The 20,321-nt window shown below is 36.6% G+C and overlaps 1 protein-coding gene across 1 annotated transcript in view; it reads right to left on the minus strand.

Moving 5' to 3' along the window:
- The window catches only part of LOC121314341 (brefeldin A-inhibited guanine nucleotide-exchange protein 1), a 76,297-nt gene that overhangs the window by 20,389 nt on the left and 35,587 nt on the right, over positions 1–20,321 (minus strand). The window contains exons 10-28 of the mRNA XM_041247480.1: positions 15,158–15,392; positions 14,543–14,642; positions 14,293–14,432; positions 14,024–14,132; positions 12,063–12,264; positions 11,517–11,628; positions 9,064–9,269; positions 8,886–8,970; positions 8,186–8,351; positions 7,428–7,579; positions 6,612–6,740; positions 4,345–4,503; positions 3,558–3,708; positions 3,322–3,412; positions 2,700–2,740; positions 2,449–2,618; positions 1,852–2,003; positions 1,238–1,410; positions 483–643 (exon numbers count right to left, since the gene is read on the minus strand). Coding sequence (XP_041103414.1) covers positions 483–643; positions 1,238–1,410; positions 1,852–2,003; positions 2,449–2,618; positions 2,700–2,740; positions 3,322–3,412; positions 3,558–3,708; positions 4,345–4,503; positions 6,612–6,740; positions 7,428–7,579; positions 8,186–8,351; positions 8,886–8,970; positions 9,064–9,269; positions 11,517–11,628; positions 12,063–12,264; positions 14,024–14,132; positions 14,293–14,432; positions 14,543–14,642; positions 15,158–15,392 — 2,734 coding nt within the window. The remainder of the gene's footprint in view (positions 1–482; positions 644–1,237; positions 1,411–1,851; positions 2,004–2,448; positions 2,619–2,699; positions 2,741–3,321; positions 3,413–3,557; positions 3,709–4,344; positions 4,504–6,611; positions 6,741–7,427; positions 7,580–8,185; positions 8,352–8,885; positions 8,971–9,063; positions 9,270–11,516; positions 11,629–12,062; positions 12,265–14,023; positions 14,133–14,292; positions 14,433–14,542; positions 14,643–15,157; positions 15,393–20,321) is intronic.

Here is a 20,321-nt window from a genome sequence, read left to right on the forward strand (position 1 = left end):
TGAATTTTGTTGTAGTCAAATGCTACAAACTTGTCTATAGGCATATTGGTAAACCATAATGCCTGCAAATGGCTGTCTGTATGTCACGGATGATTCGAGATAAGGCAGTAATGTTTTTGTTCGTCTTTTCTCAAGAAGTCGCATTCCAGTTTGTGTATTGGGGACAGTCGCACCTTTTGTTGGCGATTTTAATACACGCATCACTACACTCGAATTTAAGTCGAGCCACTTTTGGGAAAAGCAAAATGGTTTTAAAAGGGTGACTTCTAGTCTAAGGAATATGGTATATATAAGAAAGGATCGGTTAAAGAGGAAGCTGGCAAGACAAGAGATTCATGAGGATAACAAGAGATTCATGAGGATAACAAGAGATTGTCTTGAGGATAACAAGAGATTCATGAGGATAACAAGAGATTCATGAGGATAGTACATACATATTTATTGTTTAATGCCAAAAGATGAAGTCATTCTGATTTCTTTACCTGTGGCCGATCAGAAACATATTTTGCACAGTGGCGAATGAGACGGATAGCTTCCATACTGGTGTCTGGGAAGGATGCATTACAGGCAAACTCCGACAGACATTTTACAGCATCCTGGAAGGAGTCTATGGTGGCTGGAAAATGCTTTTCAAATACATTTGCTGAAAATATACAGGGAATACATGTTTGTACATGTGTATACTTCTGAGGGACAGTGTTATTTAAGAACCCTAAAAAAACAAGTCTACAATTTGTTAGCACCAGTCTGTATTTTAACAGTACCAGTGATACATTGCGGGGTGACAATATTACTCACATTCCTACCTTTCTACTAAACACAGGAAAAGCTATAATCAAAACCATACAGTAACTCCCTGCCTGCATATTTTACATTGCACCTGTGATAAACTGCACTGTACATTTTTAACTAACAAATACAACAAAGAAACCAAAAGGAAAAAAAAAAATCTATGCTTGACACATTGTTGAAATCTTGATACCTGTGAACACAATTTGTCAGACAAAAGCTATAATAAAAATGATATAGTAGCCACTAGCATGCATATTTTACATTGCCCCAGGGCAAAGTGCCCATAAATATAAATGAAACTAAAATGTATTGACTGACAGGTCACCCATAAATATTGTTATGTTTCAAAAGCTTTAAGCTAAAGTAAAACATATGCAGTAACCTTAAATGATAATTTAAAAAGTTCCTAAGATTGACTACCATTACTGAGAAAAACAGTACTTACTGACAATATGCCCTGAAGTCTGAAATGCCAGCTCTACTATGCTCTCATCCTGATCTGAAGCAGCCAGGTGAAAGACAGAGAAGATATTCTTCCAGCCTGAACGGATATTCCCAGCCTGTGAGTTAACCATCTGGGCTATACATCGGACAACCATGTCTCTAATGGTTGGAGACCTGGTGAATAAACAAAAAACAAACTCATTCACAAAACTGGCATTCTAATAGGAGAAATTAGATCGAGATCTTTAAACTTTCAGAATAGCATGTAACTATGATTATTTTCCTTTAAAAGCTTATAGTTTTAAATATATATATTTTTAAATTGTTTCTTTTTTTTCTTCATTTTAAATGCATTTAAAACTTGTTGCTTATTGAACAACTGTTTTTAAATGTTTTTTATTTGAATTTTCACTGTTCTTTCATGTATGCCAAGCATTTATTTGTGTACTGTATTGGTTGAATAAAAGAAAATCACACAACCCAGTACATTCCATGTGACTGCTGCAAAAAGCCTAGCGTTAGATAGGTAGGTAGGTAGATAGATAATGTTGTACTGTTTATATAACATGGAGCTAACACAAATTCTAAAATGGTATGCATTCGTGACAACCTTACCTGTTCTTTTTCATAATATGTTCAAAAGGTCTCAAAAAATCCTTCTGGAATCTGAAATTAGCAAGTTCTCCCTTTTCCAAAAATTTCATGGACAGCTGCCTCAAGGAGTCTACTGCAAAGATTGCAACATCCTCATTCGGACTGCAGCCAACCTGGACAAAAGAGTGAGAAACGATGAACAATTTTTATACCCACTGCTTTCACTTCTCAAACACATAACATTGCTGGGCGACCATGAGTTTGTCATGTTAGAATATTCTTTTAAAATGTACTAATATTCAGATATTCATTACTTCTGAATTAGCTGGAAAACAAAAAGAATAATTTGTAGCCATCAAATTAAAGAAAGAAGAGAAACACTCCACTGTAAAGCAGGATTTATTTCAGCTATCACTGATGAACTGGTTTCCTTGCGGATGTCTTTTTTATACAGTCCTTTATAAATGACGGCATGTGAACAAATATGAACATGGTCATTGCTGACACAGAATACATTAAAGAAGTGCTTGTTGGAGTATTTCAATATTTGTCCCAGCACTAAATCTAATTAACAAAAAAAGTCATCTGATATAAATAAATAAATAAATAAATAATTACCTTATTAAAATGATCTCCAATAACTTCCCAGATTCTCGACCACTGAAGCCTGATTCGACCCATGTTGTAATATGAGATCTCGACTATCTTTTGTAGGCTAAACATGCGCGGGTGTGTAGGGGAGGCTAGTTCATCCATAGATACAGCACACAGCCAACGTACAAAATCAACTGCAAAAGAAAACATTTCTTTTTTCACACATTCATTCTTTTTTGCACACTATTTATTTAATTATTTTTAGCAATACCCACCAATTGCATTGCCATCTAGTCTGGTAGATCCTGTGAATATCCTGCAAGAAAAACAAGGCATGTCAGTGACATGCACATCCCCGTCAAGGTTACAAATAACATATGTGTGGAGTCAGTCTTACGTTCACTTTATGTGGTATAAATGTCCATGTAAGTTTGAATTCAATTTAGGTAAGCAATTCCCAAGATAGAGCCTCCAATAGCTCGGCCATTTAACTTCCAGTAGCTTGAAAAGTCTCTGCTACAAGATTTCAGGCCACTTCAGATAGGATCTACTTCACTGCTGTTATTTTGAATGCACGGAACATCAAATCAAATCAAAATGACTTTGATTCCAAAATCACACTTTTGATTTTTGATTCACACTTGTACGTACCATGTTTGTAGGTACAATACGAAATGTACACTTTTGTTAAATAATCATTTGTTGTACCTTTTATTCAGATAAAGAAACAGATCCTGGGTGTCAAATGATATTTACAGTATGTGGATGAATGTACTGAAAAACATCTGCAAATTACTAGCAAATCTGTGTGACAATTTCTGATGATGTAGCCTCATAGTTCAGAAAAAAAAAAATCTCACTTGTAAGCTCAAAGAACCCAAAATAATATTACTATACCTGTCGACAGCTACAACTACACTTTGTGAGCTGGTCTCTCCAATAGATTCCTGAATGCTAGCTATCTGCTTGCGATCCACATTCCCTCCGACTTGCATGTTGAAAATTTATTTAAAAAAATAAGGGAAAAAATAAATAAAAAATGACAAGTAAATAAAATGCAGATTAAAACCTTGAAATATATACCGTACATCAAAATAGTGTTCAATGTGTTAACAGAGATCACATTAACTTACCTAGCCCCAGACCGACATACTCATCTGATGTCTGTTCCTTAGTGCCAGTAATGGTTCCCTCTTTACTTCGCACTGTCCCTGAGATATAGCGGGGCTTCACTCCAGTGCCTATCAACTGAGCCAACTCCAGCTGGCTGATGCACTTCAGGATCTAAAAATGTAAAAACACAACACATACACATCAACTGTAGCTGGGTTTATATATCAACAGGGTTTAAGTGTGCCGATGTTCCTATTTAATTTACTACTTCCTTCATCCTTCACCTAAGATTTGAAACAATTTAGATTTATAGCATAGCTTTCATGCCCAGGCATCCCAAGCGCTGCACACAATCTCCTCCAGAAGGCCTGCAGGGCTGTGCAGCACATAACAGGGGAAGCAGCCTCCCTCCAGAGTAGCACATCTGGCCATCCTTGGCATTAGGGTTAGAAGAACTCAAACGTGCTAGGTTTACTAAGATTTTGTTCAAGTGCTACCGTTTTTGTTATTGATGTTTCAAAACTATAAAAATGTACATCTTGGTTGCTTTATATTAGTTTTGGCATGTTTTTTTTTTTTTTTTTTTATTCTGCTTGGAACAAAGTTGAGCAAACTTTGCACTGGTAAGTCTATAAGAAAGTCAAGCTGACAAAATCTTTGGCAAGTTCAGTGTACTGGAGGTTACTTGTGCACTTTTACTGGCACAAAAACTTGTAAATGTGTTCCGTCACCTTATCAACTCAACGCGCTGAGATAGTATTACGTACAAGTATGATACAGGAATGAAAACAAACAAGTCTTTGTTACCTCATGCCAGGAGGTCCCCAAATAATTCCCATCTGTGTGTGCCACAGTGATGAGGGTTTTGATTGTGTCAATGTTCTTCTGCTTCATTTCCGTAATGCCAGAGCTTGCTGTCAGTAAGGTAAATCTTGCTAGAGCCTGGACGTATGCATCTCTCTCAAGCTGTAAAATGAACAACCAGTTAAATAGTTAGCAGTATGCCGTGACTGAAAACATTTTAACAGCATTGTTAAAGTTTATGTAATTCTGTAAAGATGATTTAACATTTTGTTTTCTACTGTGTTTCAGTAGAAAATAGAAATATACATAAAATGTATCCTAATTTTGATACAAAATATTATACACTGAAAAATAAATACACCCTTAGATTCAGTTTATGGTACTGGACTTTTAAGACTTCCCTCAACTTCATTTAAAAAAAAATAAAAAATACAGAAACATCTGACAACAAGCAACCAGAGAAGCTGTATTTATACCAAAGATGAACACATAAAATCATTTAGGTGAATATGTAATAATTACTCCATTAAAAATATTGAACACTATAAAAGGGGCTTTATTTAAAAAACATTTTCTTGCCTCTCATTAGTATAACAACTTTCTTGCAGTCCTAGACTATCACTTTAAATTAAGTGAAGCAGATGTATCCTGTCCCAACACTCTAAATTCACTCCATGTACACAGAATTAAGTGGGTTTAATGGGCAGCTGTGTTCAGAATACAAACTCTCTCAGGCTAGTTCCTCAGAGAACGGCTCTGACAAGACCAGTCTCCGAGCTATTCAAACACTTTTTATTTAATCAATCTAAGGGGGGTGTTGCTTGTCATTTCCATGGCAACAAAAAATATGCTTAAATGAGACACATGACATTTTCAGATAACTAAAAACAAATACATAATTATGTCGAGATCACAAGATAAATTATGTCCAGATCTCAGAATAGTTATTTATTTTAATATTATTTTATTTTATTTTGTTAAGTTCCTGTCCTTAACGAACCACCATAAAAATGTGTAACAGCTTCAGAAACTGTCTGATATTTATTGTCCTGTCTTTCTTTGCGAAAAAAGAATATGCAGAAATATCATGGATTAGTGGTTTGGGATCCACCTTTGATGCTTTGTACAAGAAACTGCAGCTCTTTATTCCAGTGAAATACAAAAAGGTAAGCACAATTCTACCCCTGTCTCTACACTGTGTTTCAAAAACAAAACAAAGACATTATAGAATCAATCTGTCTGTTCAGACTACTTGAATGGCTCTGTAGCAGGGAGAGATCTGTGCTGACTCTGCTGGCGTGTTCACGGGCTGCCTGTAAGTAATGGCAGTGACACGGGGAGGTGGGAAAGTGGGTGTGTGGACTTTCCCCCTCTCTGAATGGCTGAGAGGCGAGTCTTGGGAGATTGTTGGTCCTATAAAATAACGCTCTGCTGTTTCCTCAGGTCTGCCCTGTTAAACGCGGCGAGAGTGCGGAAGCGCTGGTCAGCGACCGAGAACCAGTGGGAGAGAAAGAAACGGAGGTTCAGAGCGAGACACTGAGGGCGGGGAACCCTTGGGCAGACCCCTGATTAGTATATCAGAGCAGGCTAGTGAGCCGGCAGCGTAGGACGGTGATCCGGGTCGCACGGGCAGCGGCGACCGGGATATCGCTGCAAAGTGCAGCACCTTTTCTTTGTAGTTTTTGTTACTGTTTTATTTTCCCTGTTTCTTTGTGCCTTCTGGCAAGGGCACCGGTATTGTGTACCATTGCTTGGTATGCCCGTAGTTCTGTTTACCATCGTCGGTAAATCAGACCACGGACCCACAGCACCATCTGCGGGATTAAAGAAAAAACAGCACCATGAAATAAAACTGGGCACCTGTGCGGTGTTGCCAAATTCACTTGTCTGCCTCCTGTGTCCGTGAATTAGCCACCACCCTTCCACAGGCTCTTTTGAAAACCCAGCAGATCTGAGCTGAATCGGTCTCAGACTGATCTCAGGGTTAGTCTGAACAGACAGATCGGTCTGGAATCAGTCTTGGTTTGGTTTTACAGCTGAGTCTGAACACAGCAAAAATGAAAATTAAACAGTGTACAAACGTAGACGTTTCAGTGATGACCCCGGAATGAAGCAAGTGAAAAAGACCAGGTTTAAATCAACTAATGTAATCCTGACCAATAAAATTCAGAAAATCACCAAACTGACGATGAAACAAAAGCAAAGGCCAAAAAAATAAATACATAAATTGCAATCTTTAATTCCTGTGAATAGCTTTTTTTATTATATACCTGAATAGTAAAGATACAAGTTATCCTAATCGCACACCGTATGCCCTCAAGGCACAAAGAAGCCACTTCTGTATCATCGCAGTCTTGCAACCCAACACTGAATGCTGCTAAAAAGGGTGTCCATGCCAGCTAAAAAAAAGAAAAAAAAAAAAAGATTTAATTAAATTGCAGATTAGAGCTCTTGTGACATCCAATAAGCCAAAGGGATGCAATTAATACATAAATTATCACAATTAGAACGCAACACATTTTTTCTTGGTTTAAATACAATTCATTTGCATTCTCTAAAGCAGAGCACACCATGCCATTACCAAAAAAAATTGGACTTAAAAAAGGATTTGAAAAACAGATCTATTTCACAGTCACTGCTGAGTTGTAAAGAACGTCTTACTCTTTTTTTTTTTATGTTACTGTATTTATTAAAAAAAATAATAAGAAATCAAAGCTATGCTGAATCATTTAGGGTCGTATTTCTGTTATATTGTGGAGAAAATCTCTCTTATCTGGACAGCTTAGCCTAGACACAAGTTAAAAATAAAAACTCCAGGATTTTTATGGTCACGGTTTTGATAACTTGGGAATGGTGTTCATAAACACTGTTGCAGAAAAAAACAGCATTGCATTGTGTTTAAAAAAAAAAAAAAACACACCATACCACATGCAAAATGCCACCAATAGCACTTCCAATTCGTGAAGCCATTCTCAGGCAATCAAAATGTCAGATTTCAGAACACTCATATACATCTTATTTTGTGCTGGGACAAGTATTTTTATACTAGAACAAAACACTGCTTGAAACATAGTGTCGCCTCGCACCTTAAACATTGGTCTGACATGCTCCAGGTGGGTTGCACTCGTGAACGGGGCCTGTACATGGCTCACAGCTTCCATGAGGGCCTTTGCTGTCTTAGCCATCTGATCCATCTCAAGGTTATACAGAATCCTTCTCTGCTTCGCACTGGCCACACCTGTAACATTGAGAGCAAACAGTTCTATCAAATAGTGTATATCACAAATCTAGAGCAGGCATTCGGGACATTTTAATCTAATTCATCCATGCAATTCTAAAACTATGCAAAGCAACCACAGTTAATATAGGTGGTATTTGCCTTCAGCAGCTAAGGAGAAATTTAACATGCTAATGTGACCCGGTAACAAATCCCTACTAAAAATTTAAGTGTTACTAAGTTTAATTCTAAATGTCCTGCATTTCTCTTTTTAAAAGTTTGATTCAAGGGTACAACAAATGCTCTAATTAAAGCCAATCTAAATAAATGCTATGTTATTCATAACTACTGTATAAAACATTCAACAGTGATACATTTAGAAATACTGAAAGAAACTTTGAAAATCTAATGACAAACATTTCGAAAAAAGTCTCTCAATGTTTTCAATGAGGAATAAACACTTAAACAATGATTTTTAAGATTCTGGAGGATTTCAGTATCGTCTCAGACCTAGGAATAACATAATCCATGACAGACATCATTAAACACATTCAACAAAAACTAATGTATCTCTCCAGACTATTATATTACATTTTCATGTGAGGAACGAGAAAAGTTCTTACTTACTTTGCTTATTTGATTTAATTGTTATTTCTTTTGTTTCTTTCATAGATATCTTCTTTCCTGCAATTTCATTGTATATAGCTGAAAGATATTCCTCAGGTAAATCTTTGCTGTCATTAATCCCTCTATTCATCTTTATGTATTGCTCTTTTGTCATTTTATTCTTTACCTGTGAGTTAAAACAAAAACAAATAATTACACTACACACATGATAAAAGCTTAAAACGATGACTATCTGCATGCAGCCGAGCTATCTGCTGCAATAATAAAGCAACTCAAAAAGTAAACAGAGCTATGTTTTACAAAATATAAAAAATATTGTAACGTCACAATAGATCATAATAATCTATTTTTAACTGTAATACTTTATATTACAGAAATGTAGCACATATTAAAATGGGCCATAAATTATTATACATCACAGTTACTGTGAAATAACTGGCATACATTCCTCACCCTTTAACTTACAGTTTATCACATTTCTATTGCACTTTAATGATCTGTCAGGACCTCATTCTACTAGCTATGAAGGATTTTTTTTATGGAAATAAAAAACAAAACCACAAAAGGCAGTCACATCTGTCTCTATTTTTATTAATTTATTTTACCACGAAGGACTTCTTTAGTCCATTGGTCTGTGTTCAAGTATTGGAACCACCAGACAAACAATAGTGGAACAAGACCATTTATTCTATTTACATACCTGTGGACTATGAAGGTCTGTTGTCAGCATAATGATTGAGTAGGCAAGGACGTATGCTGTGTCTGCACTTGCAAACAGAGTTTGCCTGGTTGGATGCAAAACAGAGGCAGTTTAATAACATTGCATTCATTAAAGGCACCATACAACTCAACATATTTGCAGTTTGTAAAACACTAACCCTTGATTGCATTCCAAATATCTTGCAGCAAATTTCTCCATTAGCCGGTCAATCTTTTGAGCTTCTCCTGGAAGACGAAATCCCTCTAAGAACATGCGGAGTGCACAGACAAAATCTTTTCCTTGAAAGTCCATCTGGTCCACGTAAGCGTACATCACCTCTTTACTGAACCGATCATTGTCACCGAGGAACTCGCCTACCTGAGTCTGAAACAGATACCAATGTGAAGAAGTCACACACTGTGTTGGCACACTTTTACAAGATGCAGCATTTCATAATATAAAACAGGGTTATAATGTTCACTGCCCAGTTTTAAAAATATATATATATATATATATATATATATATATATATATATATATATATATACATACACACACACACACACACACACACACAGTGCCTTGCAAACGTATTCAGACCCCTGACCAATTCTCTTATATTACTGAATTACAAATGGTACATTGAAATTTCGTTCTGTTCGATTTTTTTTTTTTTTTTTAAAAACACTTAAACTCAAAATCAATTATTGTAAGGTGACATTGGTTTTATGTTGGGAAATATTTTTAAGAAAAATAAAAACTGAAATATCTTGCTTGCATAAGTATTCAACCCCCACACATTAATATTTGGTAGAGCCACCTTTCGCTGCAATAACAGCTTTAAGTCTTTTGGGGTAAGTATGTACCAGCTTTGCACACAGTGTCGGAGTGATTTTGGCCCATTCTTCTTGGCAGATTTGCTCCAGGTTGTTCAGGTTGGTTGGACGATGCTTGTGGACCACAATTTTCAAATAGTGCCACAGATTCTCAATGGGATTGAGATCAGGACTTTGACTGGGCCACTGTAGGACATTCACCTTTTTGTTCTTGAGCCACTCCAATGTTGCTTTGGCCTTGTGCTTGGGATCATTGTCCTGCTGAAAGGTGAATTTCCTCCCAAGCTTCAGTTTTTTAGCGGACTGAAGCAGATTCTCTTGCAGTATTTTCCTGTATTTTGCTCCATCCATTCTTCCTTCAATTGTAACAAGATGCCCAGTCCCTGCTGATGAGAAGCATCCCCACAGCATGATGCTGCCACCACCATACTTCACTGTAGTGATGGTGTGTCTTGAGGCATGGGCAGTGTTAGGTTTGCGCCACACATAGCGCTTTGAGTTTTGGCCAAAAAGCTCTATCTTGGTCTCATCTGACCACAAAACCTTTTCCCACATCGCAGCTGGGTCACTCTCATGCTTTCTGGCAAACTCCAGACGTGCTTTCAGATGGTACATTTTGAGTAACGGCTTCTTTCTTGCCACCCTCCCATACAGGCCACTGTTATGCAGAGCTCTTGATATGGTTGACTGGTGCACCATTACTCCACTCCCAGCCACTGAACTCTGTAGCTCCTTCAAAGTGATTGTTGGCCTCTCTGTGGCTTCTCTCATAAGTCTCCTTCTTGTTTGAGCGCTGAGTTTTGAGGGACAGCCTTTCCTTGGCAGTGCCTGGGTAGTGTGATGCAGCTTCCACTTCCTGATTATTGATCCAACTGTGCTCACTGGGATATCCAAACACTTGGATATTATTTTGTACCCTTTCCATAATCTATGCATTTGTATTACTTTATCTCTAACTTCTGTAGAATGCTCTTTGGTCTTCATTTTCCTTCAGATTCACAGCCTTACCAATGATCCTTCAACAGTGGGGTTTTTATCCAGAAAATGTGACAGCAACTTTAATGATTCACAGATGGAGGCCAATGGTAAGGTAACTGTGTCCTCGTTAGGGCAATTTCTTTCATCGGTGCAAACTGGGAGCTTCCACAGCACAGGGGTTGAATACTTAAGCAAGCAAGATATTTCAGTTTTTTATTTTTCTTAAATATTTCCCAACATAAAACCAATGTCACCTTACAATAATTGATTCTGAGTTTCAGTGTTTAAAAATAAAATATCAAACAGAACGAAATTTCAATGTACCATTTGTAATTCGGTAATATGAGAGAATTGGTCAGGGGTCTGAATACTTTTGCAAGGCACTGTATATACACACACACACACACACGTACACACACATATACACAATTTGCCTGATATAAAACATCATCCAATACACCCATTACTGGCAGTGGAAGGTAGATTTATGCTCTCTTTGGTTTACTGTATTTCTTTGTTCACAGGTATTTCAGGTAATGTCTCCACCCAGTTACAGTGGTTCAATACACAGTGTTTTTACCTGACCCAAAAGTAAACGTGGCACATTTTGATTGAAAGAGATTATAAAAGTAACACCATTATTACCTAAAAACAAAGCATAGGACCAGATTTACCAAGGTCAAGTTCAATTAGCAACTTTCTGAAAGTAAACAGTTTAATTTTAAAATTCATCTATTGTGGAGTTCACATGGCTGGGAAACTTTCACAGGTCAGATGAAAAAAAAAAAAAAAAAAAAATTTTTAGGAAACATCTTACTGAGTCTAGTCTTTCCTCCTGATGTAGGAACTGGGCGATATCTTCAGCTGTGGTGCCAAGCATGCCTTGTTCTTGGAGGTACTGGATTCCTCTCTTTGGTTTCTTATTGAATCTGTACGAAACATGTTGAGATACATATCTCTATCAACCATCTACAAAAGTGTGTTCTGGTCTGCCGTGCTGCTTGGTCAGTATTATAGAAGCAGTGCCCCATATAGCCACAAAACAGAACATTTAAGAACATTGATATCACATTGAACATGTTACCATTGTTTCCAGTTGAAAAGAAGTGTTTATTTATTTATATTATTTACATTCTGGGCTATAGCAGAGAATTGCTGATGACATTCATAACCTTTGCCATTGCAGTTTGTTAGTGGACTATTGAAGCATAGGCTATAGAAGGTTACACTTTAGAAGAATATAGTAAATAGATTTCATGGATTTGTATTTTAGTTTAAAATTAAACATGACTGTGTGACACTTTTAAGGAGAGATCCACATTGTATGCTGCATATAGCAAGAGCACAATTTGAGCCAACTTACAGATCAATGCCTTGCTCTATTATTTCTTTCTGTTGCTTTAGCACCTCAAACTGCTCTGGGTTGTCAGTCCCAGACATCTGTGTGCTGTAACTGCCTATTCCCGAGGATGCTGTGGAGTCTAAGGAATTTATGCTTCCGTATCGGTTTATGGTTTCAGGGTGTTTGGTTTCATTGGTCTCCTGTTCTGAAGACTTTTCCTGGCCTAAAGAAGAAAAATGCAAGACATAAGGTGTACTCCAATTAAAACAGACAGCTGGCAATTCAATTAGTTCAAGAAACAGAATTAAAAGCAGTCCTTCGTGCAAACTAATTATGCAGTAACAGTCTCCACAGCTGGCATTAGCAGCTAGATCACAACAGCTTTTTTAAGCGTCCCAAGTTGAATGTAAGGTCAGTTATCTATGAAATACTACAGAGCGCAGAAGGTATTAATGCTGTTATGAACCAATAATTGTCTTTTTCATGGCACTTAATAGTTTTGCTCTCCTTTGTACAAGCATTTAAAATGCACTTAACATTACAGTGAGGTTTCCTAGTTTCTAATCTTAGTGGAACCAGTGAGATAATTACAGCTAAAATTCAAAGTTTACTGAACAAGTAAACAAGGTGTTGTGTTCATAATAAATAAAAAATATATATTTATGATGTGCAAAAACTCGCATACTGACAAAAACAACCAAGAGAAAACAAACTCAAGAAGCAAAAATACAACAATAAAAAACAACTACGATTGTTCACGAAAAGCATTTTCAAACCCGTCACCAAGTAAAATAAACCCTTAAATACTATTACTAATGCAACCAACTTCAAACATCTGCTACTGTTACCCACCTGCTCTTCCTTTTCAGCCAGTGCAAAATAGTAAGTAATAATGGAGTAGTAAGATTACTGTAATATACACCAGGGAAATTCCAAACTGTTAAATAACATGAATCCTCCTTTTTCACACCATTACTTTAATTAGGAAAAATAACTTTTAAGATGTTCACTATATTGTTGCACTACAGTATAATATGAAAGTATAAATGTGTATGTGTGGATATACAATGTGTAGTTTCATGTCATCACTTTAAAAGATGCACAAGGAACAGTCACCTTAAAAAAGAGATCCTTCAGTAATCTCTTCTGGGAGAGGAAGGCCTACTTAAACAGCAAGACTAGCGCCTGCTAATGCCAGCATGTAATCAGTAGTCATCTGTGAGGATAAACGATTACATCCCAGTTTTCCTTTTTCTCAGAGGGTAACCACTAACCAAATTGATAAGGGTAAGCACTAGGCATGTATGATTAAGATAAAGAAGCTTGCTGTATCTCTGCTTCAGATAATAGAATTTCAGAGCTGTCTCAAAAAAAAAAAAAAAAAAAAAAAAAAAAAAAAAAAAAAAAAAAAAAAAAAAAAAAAAAAAAAAAAAATCAAAAAAAAAAAAAAACCCATGGGCTCAGATTCTATTAGCACAGAAAATCACGCCTTTGCCTGAAGAACCAAAATGATGAGAATCCTCAGACTGCCCTACACTAATGCAAACAATAGTGCTAGAATGTGGTGACAATCACAAACATCACCCCAGAACTGTAAATGAGTGTCATGGTAGAGAAGCATGTGTCCTTTATTGTATTAACCTCATTTTCAAGATAACTATTGTTAATCTGAAAATAAAATAACTACACAGGAATGACAACTTAAATACAATTAACCAATGTATTAAACCTCCTTACAATATGAACCTTCTATCCCAATATGTATTTATTTATCCTAAACGCCTACACAATACAGGAGCATTGCATTTCATCTAAGCAGGGGATACTGATGTGAAGACACAATTATCACCCCTGTGGTTCATATATCTGCTTATACATCTCTACAATAATAATTTAAAAGCATAAACATAAATGTATTACTGACTATCACCTCTTTCTTTAAAATCAGATTTTAAAACGCGGCAAGAACAAACACATCTTACCAAGGCTAGTTTGGGAGTTAGGGTTGACATACTGATCTTTACTCCATTCTACCATGCATTTCAGGATTGAAACCAGGCACTCCAATCCCTTCTTTCTGAGGCTCAGTTCCTACAGAACAAAGTTCAGAATGAGTTTCTTAGGATAATGAAAAGTTACAAATAACATAGTTGCATACAGTTTATTTTTTTGTTAATACTTTATTGGACTATGACAACGTATAAGTAATTTGTAATTACAAACACAAAAATCAGCAAATACTGTTTTGTACCTGAACAGGAGTCATACCCAGCTCATGTCCTGCTCGCCCCTGGGCAATTTTTGATAAGTCATTCACTAGCCTTTCAAATATATTAGCAGCATTCAAGTCACAATCATAGTTTACATAAATATCCACCACACCCTGGGCATCTGCAAATACAAAAAAAAGACTCGGTTACCAAAATATTCACTACAAATACATATGTTTACTACAGACATACTGCAAGATACAGTTGATGGAGAAATCTAACAAACTGCACCTGCACATATCCGGGTCAGGGTCTGAATAACCATCCATTTATGGTCAAAAGAGCTAGTGGATGTCTCCAGAATGTAGAGGAAGATTTCTTTGAAGAACACCTGGAAAGGAAAATACAGCGTTATACTGCATTGTTTATGAGGCTTTTAATGAAACACACACAATGATGCAGTATGAATAGTATAGGTCAAATAAATGTTCACTGGTTGCCTGTCCTCAATAGAACATAGGTACAGTGGCTACTATTTGATCAAGTGTGAGATATGGACTGGCTTTATTTGTGCACAATGCTGCACACAGGAAGCGGTTCCTACAGTAGTTTCCATTACACATTGCTAGGGAAGCAGCAAATCTGGAAGATTGTTATTATTATTATAACCATTCAATTAATCTAAATAGTGCCATTGTTTAAATCATGACCACAATTATTACATATTTTAAAATGTATACATAAATACTCACTAAAATGAGATTCACTTGACCCCTTAGAGGTTTGATTTTCAATAATCAATTGAATTACTTAAACAATAACACTATTTCGATCAGCGAATAGATCAATGAACAGTTCCCATGATATATCTTATATACAGGTGTATATATTTAAAATAACTGGTACCTCAATTTGCATCTTGAGATGTGTCTTGAAGTTTGAAAGCAAAGTGAGGAAAATTGAGAGAGAAAGCTCAAAGACCTCTGGAACGGATGAAACGCCGTTTTTTGATAATGCAACACACAGGTACTGTTTTATAGCGTTAATAAACATCTCGTTTGTCCTGAAGATGGGTCCTGCATTTTGCAGGATTGATAGAAGCAGCTGTAGAGAGAGAACCTTTGATCGTAGTTCATGAGACCTATAGGAAAGACATAAAATCATAAATAGTTTAACACACTGCCACATTTCACAGTGTTAAAAAGACAAGCAATTTAGACAGCAATTACATAAGTGTGTTATTCCCAGAGATTCAGGTTGCTAAAGTAATCCATTACCTTCAGATTTCAAGAGTGGTTAAAGTCAATCACCAGAAATATGTTCAAGTTCCTTAAATTTATATATATATATGAGGGCTGTCAAGCAATTAAAAAAAGAATTGTGATTAATCTCGCAATTAAAAGAATGAATCTTTGTTAATCTTGGTTTTAATCGCATATTAGATTGATACAATTACTACATCCATCTAATTTAAATTTGTTTTATTACTGATGCTATTATTATTATCCTTAACGGTACAAATGCAGTACCCTGTGCAAATTCGCTATCTTTGTCAAATTATTTATTTTTGCCATTGGCTCAAATACAGAAAGCAAAACAAGTTAAAACACATGTATTAACAGGATGTTTTTTGATTGTCACATTGCCTGCAATGTTGTGTGGTGCAAGTAAATAATTAATACACAGTTATACAAAAAGATGTATTCACGTAAACGTTTTGAAAACTGTAAATAACTTGTTGAAACAAACTTGAGAACAAGCCGGCAATCCTAGCTAGACAATACAGTAAATACAAACCAAACACTAGGATTGTAACCTTTTCAATTTGTACTCACTGGAATCTATTTACAAACTACCTCAGGTGTCATATGTTTTTGCTTTACCAGGACAAACTGCACAACGTGGGCTGGTTTGGGCTCACTTGAACGTACAGCAGTTTTTTTTTTTTTTAGGTCGCCCAGCTGTGCTTTTTCTAGTTTCTGCGACGTGTCTGATGAGTAGTATTTCGTTTACGTTTTAACTACGAGTGTCCACCTGCACATGTAGCCATTTTTGTTTTGCGTGAAACAGGAATATTCTTATGATGTAATATGAGCAAGAGAAACCAGGGTACAATGGTACCCCGGTGTACCACACTTTGTCTCATTTATTTAACCAGGAAATGTACCCCTTCGGACTGTCACCAAAATTTACTAGAGACAAGAATTTAGAAGTGACAAATACAACCAACACAATAAAACGTGAGGGTCAAGCTTGATCAGCAGCATACAATGATCAGAGTATAAAATAAATTGGATATCTATTTTTAAATGCGATTATAAAATATATATTTTTTAATATATTTATAAAGATGTAGCTATAGTAAGCACTTCTAGGAAATGAACTGTTCATCACATCCATAAACTGCAAACCTAAAAAGGAAAATTGGTAGGCTACATACTACGAGCTTAGCTTGATTCATGGGCTTGTAGTGATCCTGAATTTCTGTCCAAACTGGTGGGTTTAATTCGTTGTTGTACTGTTGTTGGCTGTAGCAGAAGAGCTGCCAGTGTATTCTGAGACGTGAAGGTGTGTTAATCATGCAGCAGACTAGACGTATTTGTGTGTGATACTGGTACTCACTTTAACAGTAGACAAGTAAGCGTCTTTCTGTCCAATGAGCTGTCAGAACTTTAAAAAAAAAAAAAACTCCCAATCATTTTTTTGTGCTTTGCTCCATTACGCAGTTCAGTGCATAACTTTCTATTTAAACAACTGCACTCAGACACTCAATCCAATGTTGCCGCGGCCGGGACTGAAGTACGGTGTGCCGAATTGCGTTAAAATCAAAGAAGGGCAATTAATTGACAGCCCTAATATATATATATATATATATATATATATACACACACACATACATACATACATACATACATACAGTGGCTTGCAAAAGTATTCAGACCCCTGACCAATTCTCTCATATTACCGAATTACAAATGGTACATTGAAATTTCGTTCTGTTTGATATTTTATTTTTAAACACTGAAACTCAGAATCAATTATTGTAAGGTGACATTGGTTTTATGTTGGGAAATATTTTTAAGAAAAATTAAAAACTGAAATATCTTGCTTGCATAAGTATTCAACCCCTGTGCTGTAGAAGCTCCCAGTTTGCACCGATGAAAGAAATTGCCCTAACAAGGACACAATTACCTTACCATTGGCCTCCACCTGTGAACCATTAAAGTTGCTGTCACATTTTCTGGATAAAAACCCCACTGTTGAAGGATCATTGGTAAGGCTGTGAATCTGAAGGAAAATGAAGACCAAAGAGCATTCTACAGAAGTTAGAGATAAAGTAATACAAATGCATAGATTAGGGAAAGGGTACAAAATAATATCCAAGTGTTTGGATATCCCAGTGAGCACAGTTGGATCAATAATCAGGAAGTGGAAGCTGCATCACACTACCCAGGCACTGCCAAGAAAAGGCTGTCCCTCAAAACTCAGCGCTCAAACAAGAAGGAGACTTGTGAGAGAAGCCACAGAGAGGCCAACAATCACTTTGAAGGAGCTACAGAGTTCAGTGGCTGGGAGTGGAGTAATGGTGCACCAGTCAACCATATCAAGAGCTCTGCATAACAATGGCCTGTATGGGAGGGTGGCAAGAAAGAAGCCGTTACTCAAAATGTACCATCTGAAAGCACGTCTGGAGTTTGCCAGAAAGCATGAGAGTGACCCAGCTGCGATGTGGGAAAAGGTTTTGTGGTCAGATGAGACCAAGATAGAGCTTTTTGGCCAAAACTCAAAGCTCTATGTGTGGCGCAAACCTAACACTGCCCATGCCTCAAGACACACCATCCCTACAGTGAAGTATGGTGGTGGCAGCATCATGCTGTGGGGATGCTTCTCATCAGCAGGGACTGGGCATCTTGTTACAATTGAAGGAAGAATGGATGGATCAAAATACAGGAAAATACCGCAAGAGAATCTGCTTCAGTCCGCTAAAAAACTGAAGCTTGGGAGGAAATTCACCTTTCAGCAGGACAATGATCCCAAGCACAAGGCCAAAGCAACATTGGAGTGGGTCAAGAACAAAAAGGTGAATGTCCTGCAGTGGCCCAGTCAAAGTCCTGATCTCAATCCCATTGAGAATCTGTGGCACTATTTGAAAATTGCGGTCCACAAGCATCGTCCAACCAACCTGAACAACCTGGAGCAAATCTGCCAAGAAGAATGGGCCAAAATCACTCCGACACTGTGTGCAAAGCTGGTACATACTTACCCCAAAAGACTTAAAGCTGTTATTGCAGCGAAAGGTGGCTCTACCAAATATTAATGTGTGGGGGTTGAATACTTATGCAAGCAAGATATTTCAGTTTTTTTATTTTTCTTAAATTTGCCTTACCAATGATCCTTCAACAGTGGGGTTTATCCAGAAAATGTGACAGTAACTTTAATGATTCACAGATGGAGGCCAATAGTAAGGTAATTGTGTTCTCGTTAGGGCAATTTCTTTCATCGGTGCAAACTGGGAGCTTCCACAGCACAGGGGTTGAATACTTATGCAAGCAAGATATTTCAGTTTTTTATTTTTCTTAAAAATATTTCCCAACATAAAACCAATGTCACCTTACAATAATTGATTTTGAGTTTAAGTGTTTAAAAAAAAAAATCAAACAGAACGAAATTTCAATGTACCATTTGTAATTCAGTAATATGAGAGAATTGGTCAGGGGTCTGAATACTTTTGCAAGGCACTGTGTGTGTGTGTGTGTATATATATATATATATATATATATATATATATATATATATATATATATATATATATATATATATATACACACACACACACACACACACACACACACACACACACACACACACACTGCCTTGCAAAAATATTCAGACCCTTCCTATGGTGTCCTATTTTGTAAACTTACAAAATGATGCATACACATTTTTTTAAACTTAATATTTTATTCAAAACTTGAATGCTCAAACTGAAGACTTCTAAGGGTAAGATAAGTTACAGTAAATATCAGCAAAAACTAAAGAGAAAAAACTGAAATATGTTAATTGCATAAGTATTAACTTAGGTTTGCCACAGCAAAGGGTTTGAATACTTATGCAATCATAACGTTTTCCATTTTTATTTCATATTGTCTTGTAGTTGTATTTTACACTTTTTTTTTTTTCTCAGAATGGCTTCCTGCAAGTTACGAGTTTGTAGTGTGACAGAAATCCAATGAATCTTGGTTGCAAATCTCCCTGCCGATCTGTTAGGGAGCTAAGCAGCGAGAATCGTAATCTGTTCCTTGTTCCTTCACTTTGGTTTGTGTTATTGAACCAAAGAGGACTGTGAACCCTGTTTCGGTATCGTGAGTGCTTTATTTGTTTGTCTTTGTGTCTTGTTTGTAAAAGCACTAGATGGCTAGCACGATTCCGGAGCTGTCGCTGAGGGCCAGCACTAGCTGGAACAACACTGCACAACTTTAACAAAATAAACTGCATCACCCACCACAAGCACTACTGCATCACCCAGGACTGGTGACCATGTCGGTATTATTGTGGGGCAGATACATATTGTTTACTGTTTAGGGTCTAGAAGTCCATTACTGTCTACCCTGTGCAGCACACATTGCTTTGTACTGTCGGAGGATTATTGTTTATTGCTCACCAGACCTGGATATAAAAATAAAGTGCACTTTGCAAACTGGATTACAAGGCTCTGTCTGATTAATTACAGTATAATCCTAAATCTCGAAAAACTACTCACTTCTAAATCTTTTGTAGTCATTTTTGAATTACTTTAGTATAAATACATGTTAATTTGGATTCATATGTTGTTTTTTTTCTGACTTGATGTGAACGAAAAGACACAAATTTGCCTGTTTCCTCATTGGAAATAGTGATATTTTAAAATTTACCTGTCCTGGTCACAAAAGCAAAGTTTGTGGGGAATAATAGCCATTTTCTATACTTTTGAGGCATAAGCAATTAGGAAATAACACTTACTACCCAGGAAAAAAAAAAAAAATAAATTGTTACACGGTGTAATAATATTTAGTGATGTTAATAAACAGAT

Source organism: Polyodon spathula, chromosome 4 (genome assembly GCF_017654505.1).
Source record: "Polyodon spathula isolate WHYD16114869_AA chromosome 4, ASM1765450v1, whole genome shotgun sequence".
Taxonomy (NCBI): Eukaryota; Metazoa; Chordata; class Actinopteri; order Acipenseriformes; family Polyodontidae; genus Polyodon; species Polyodon spathula.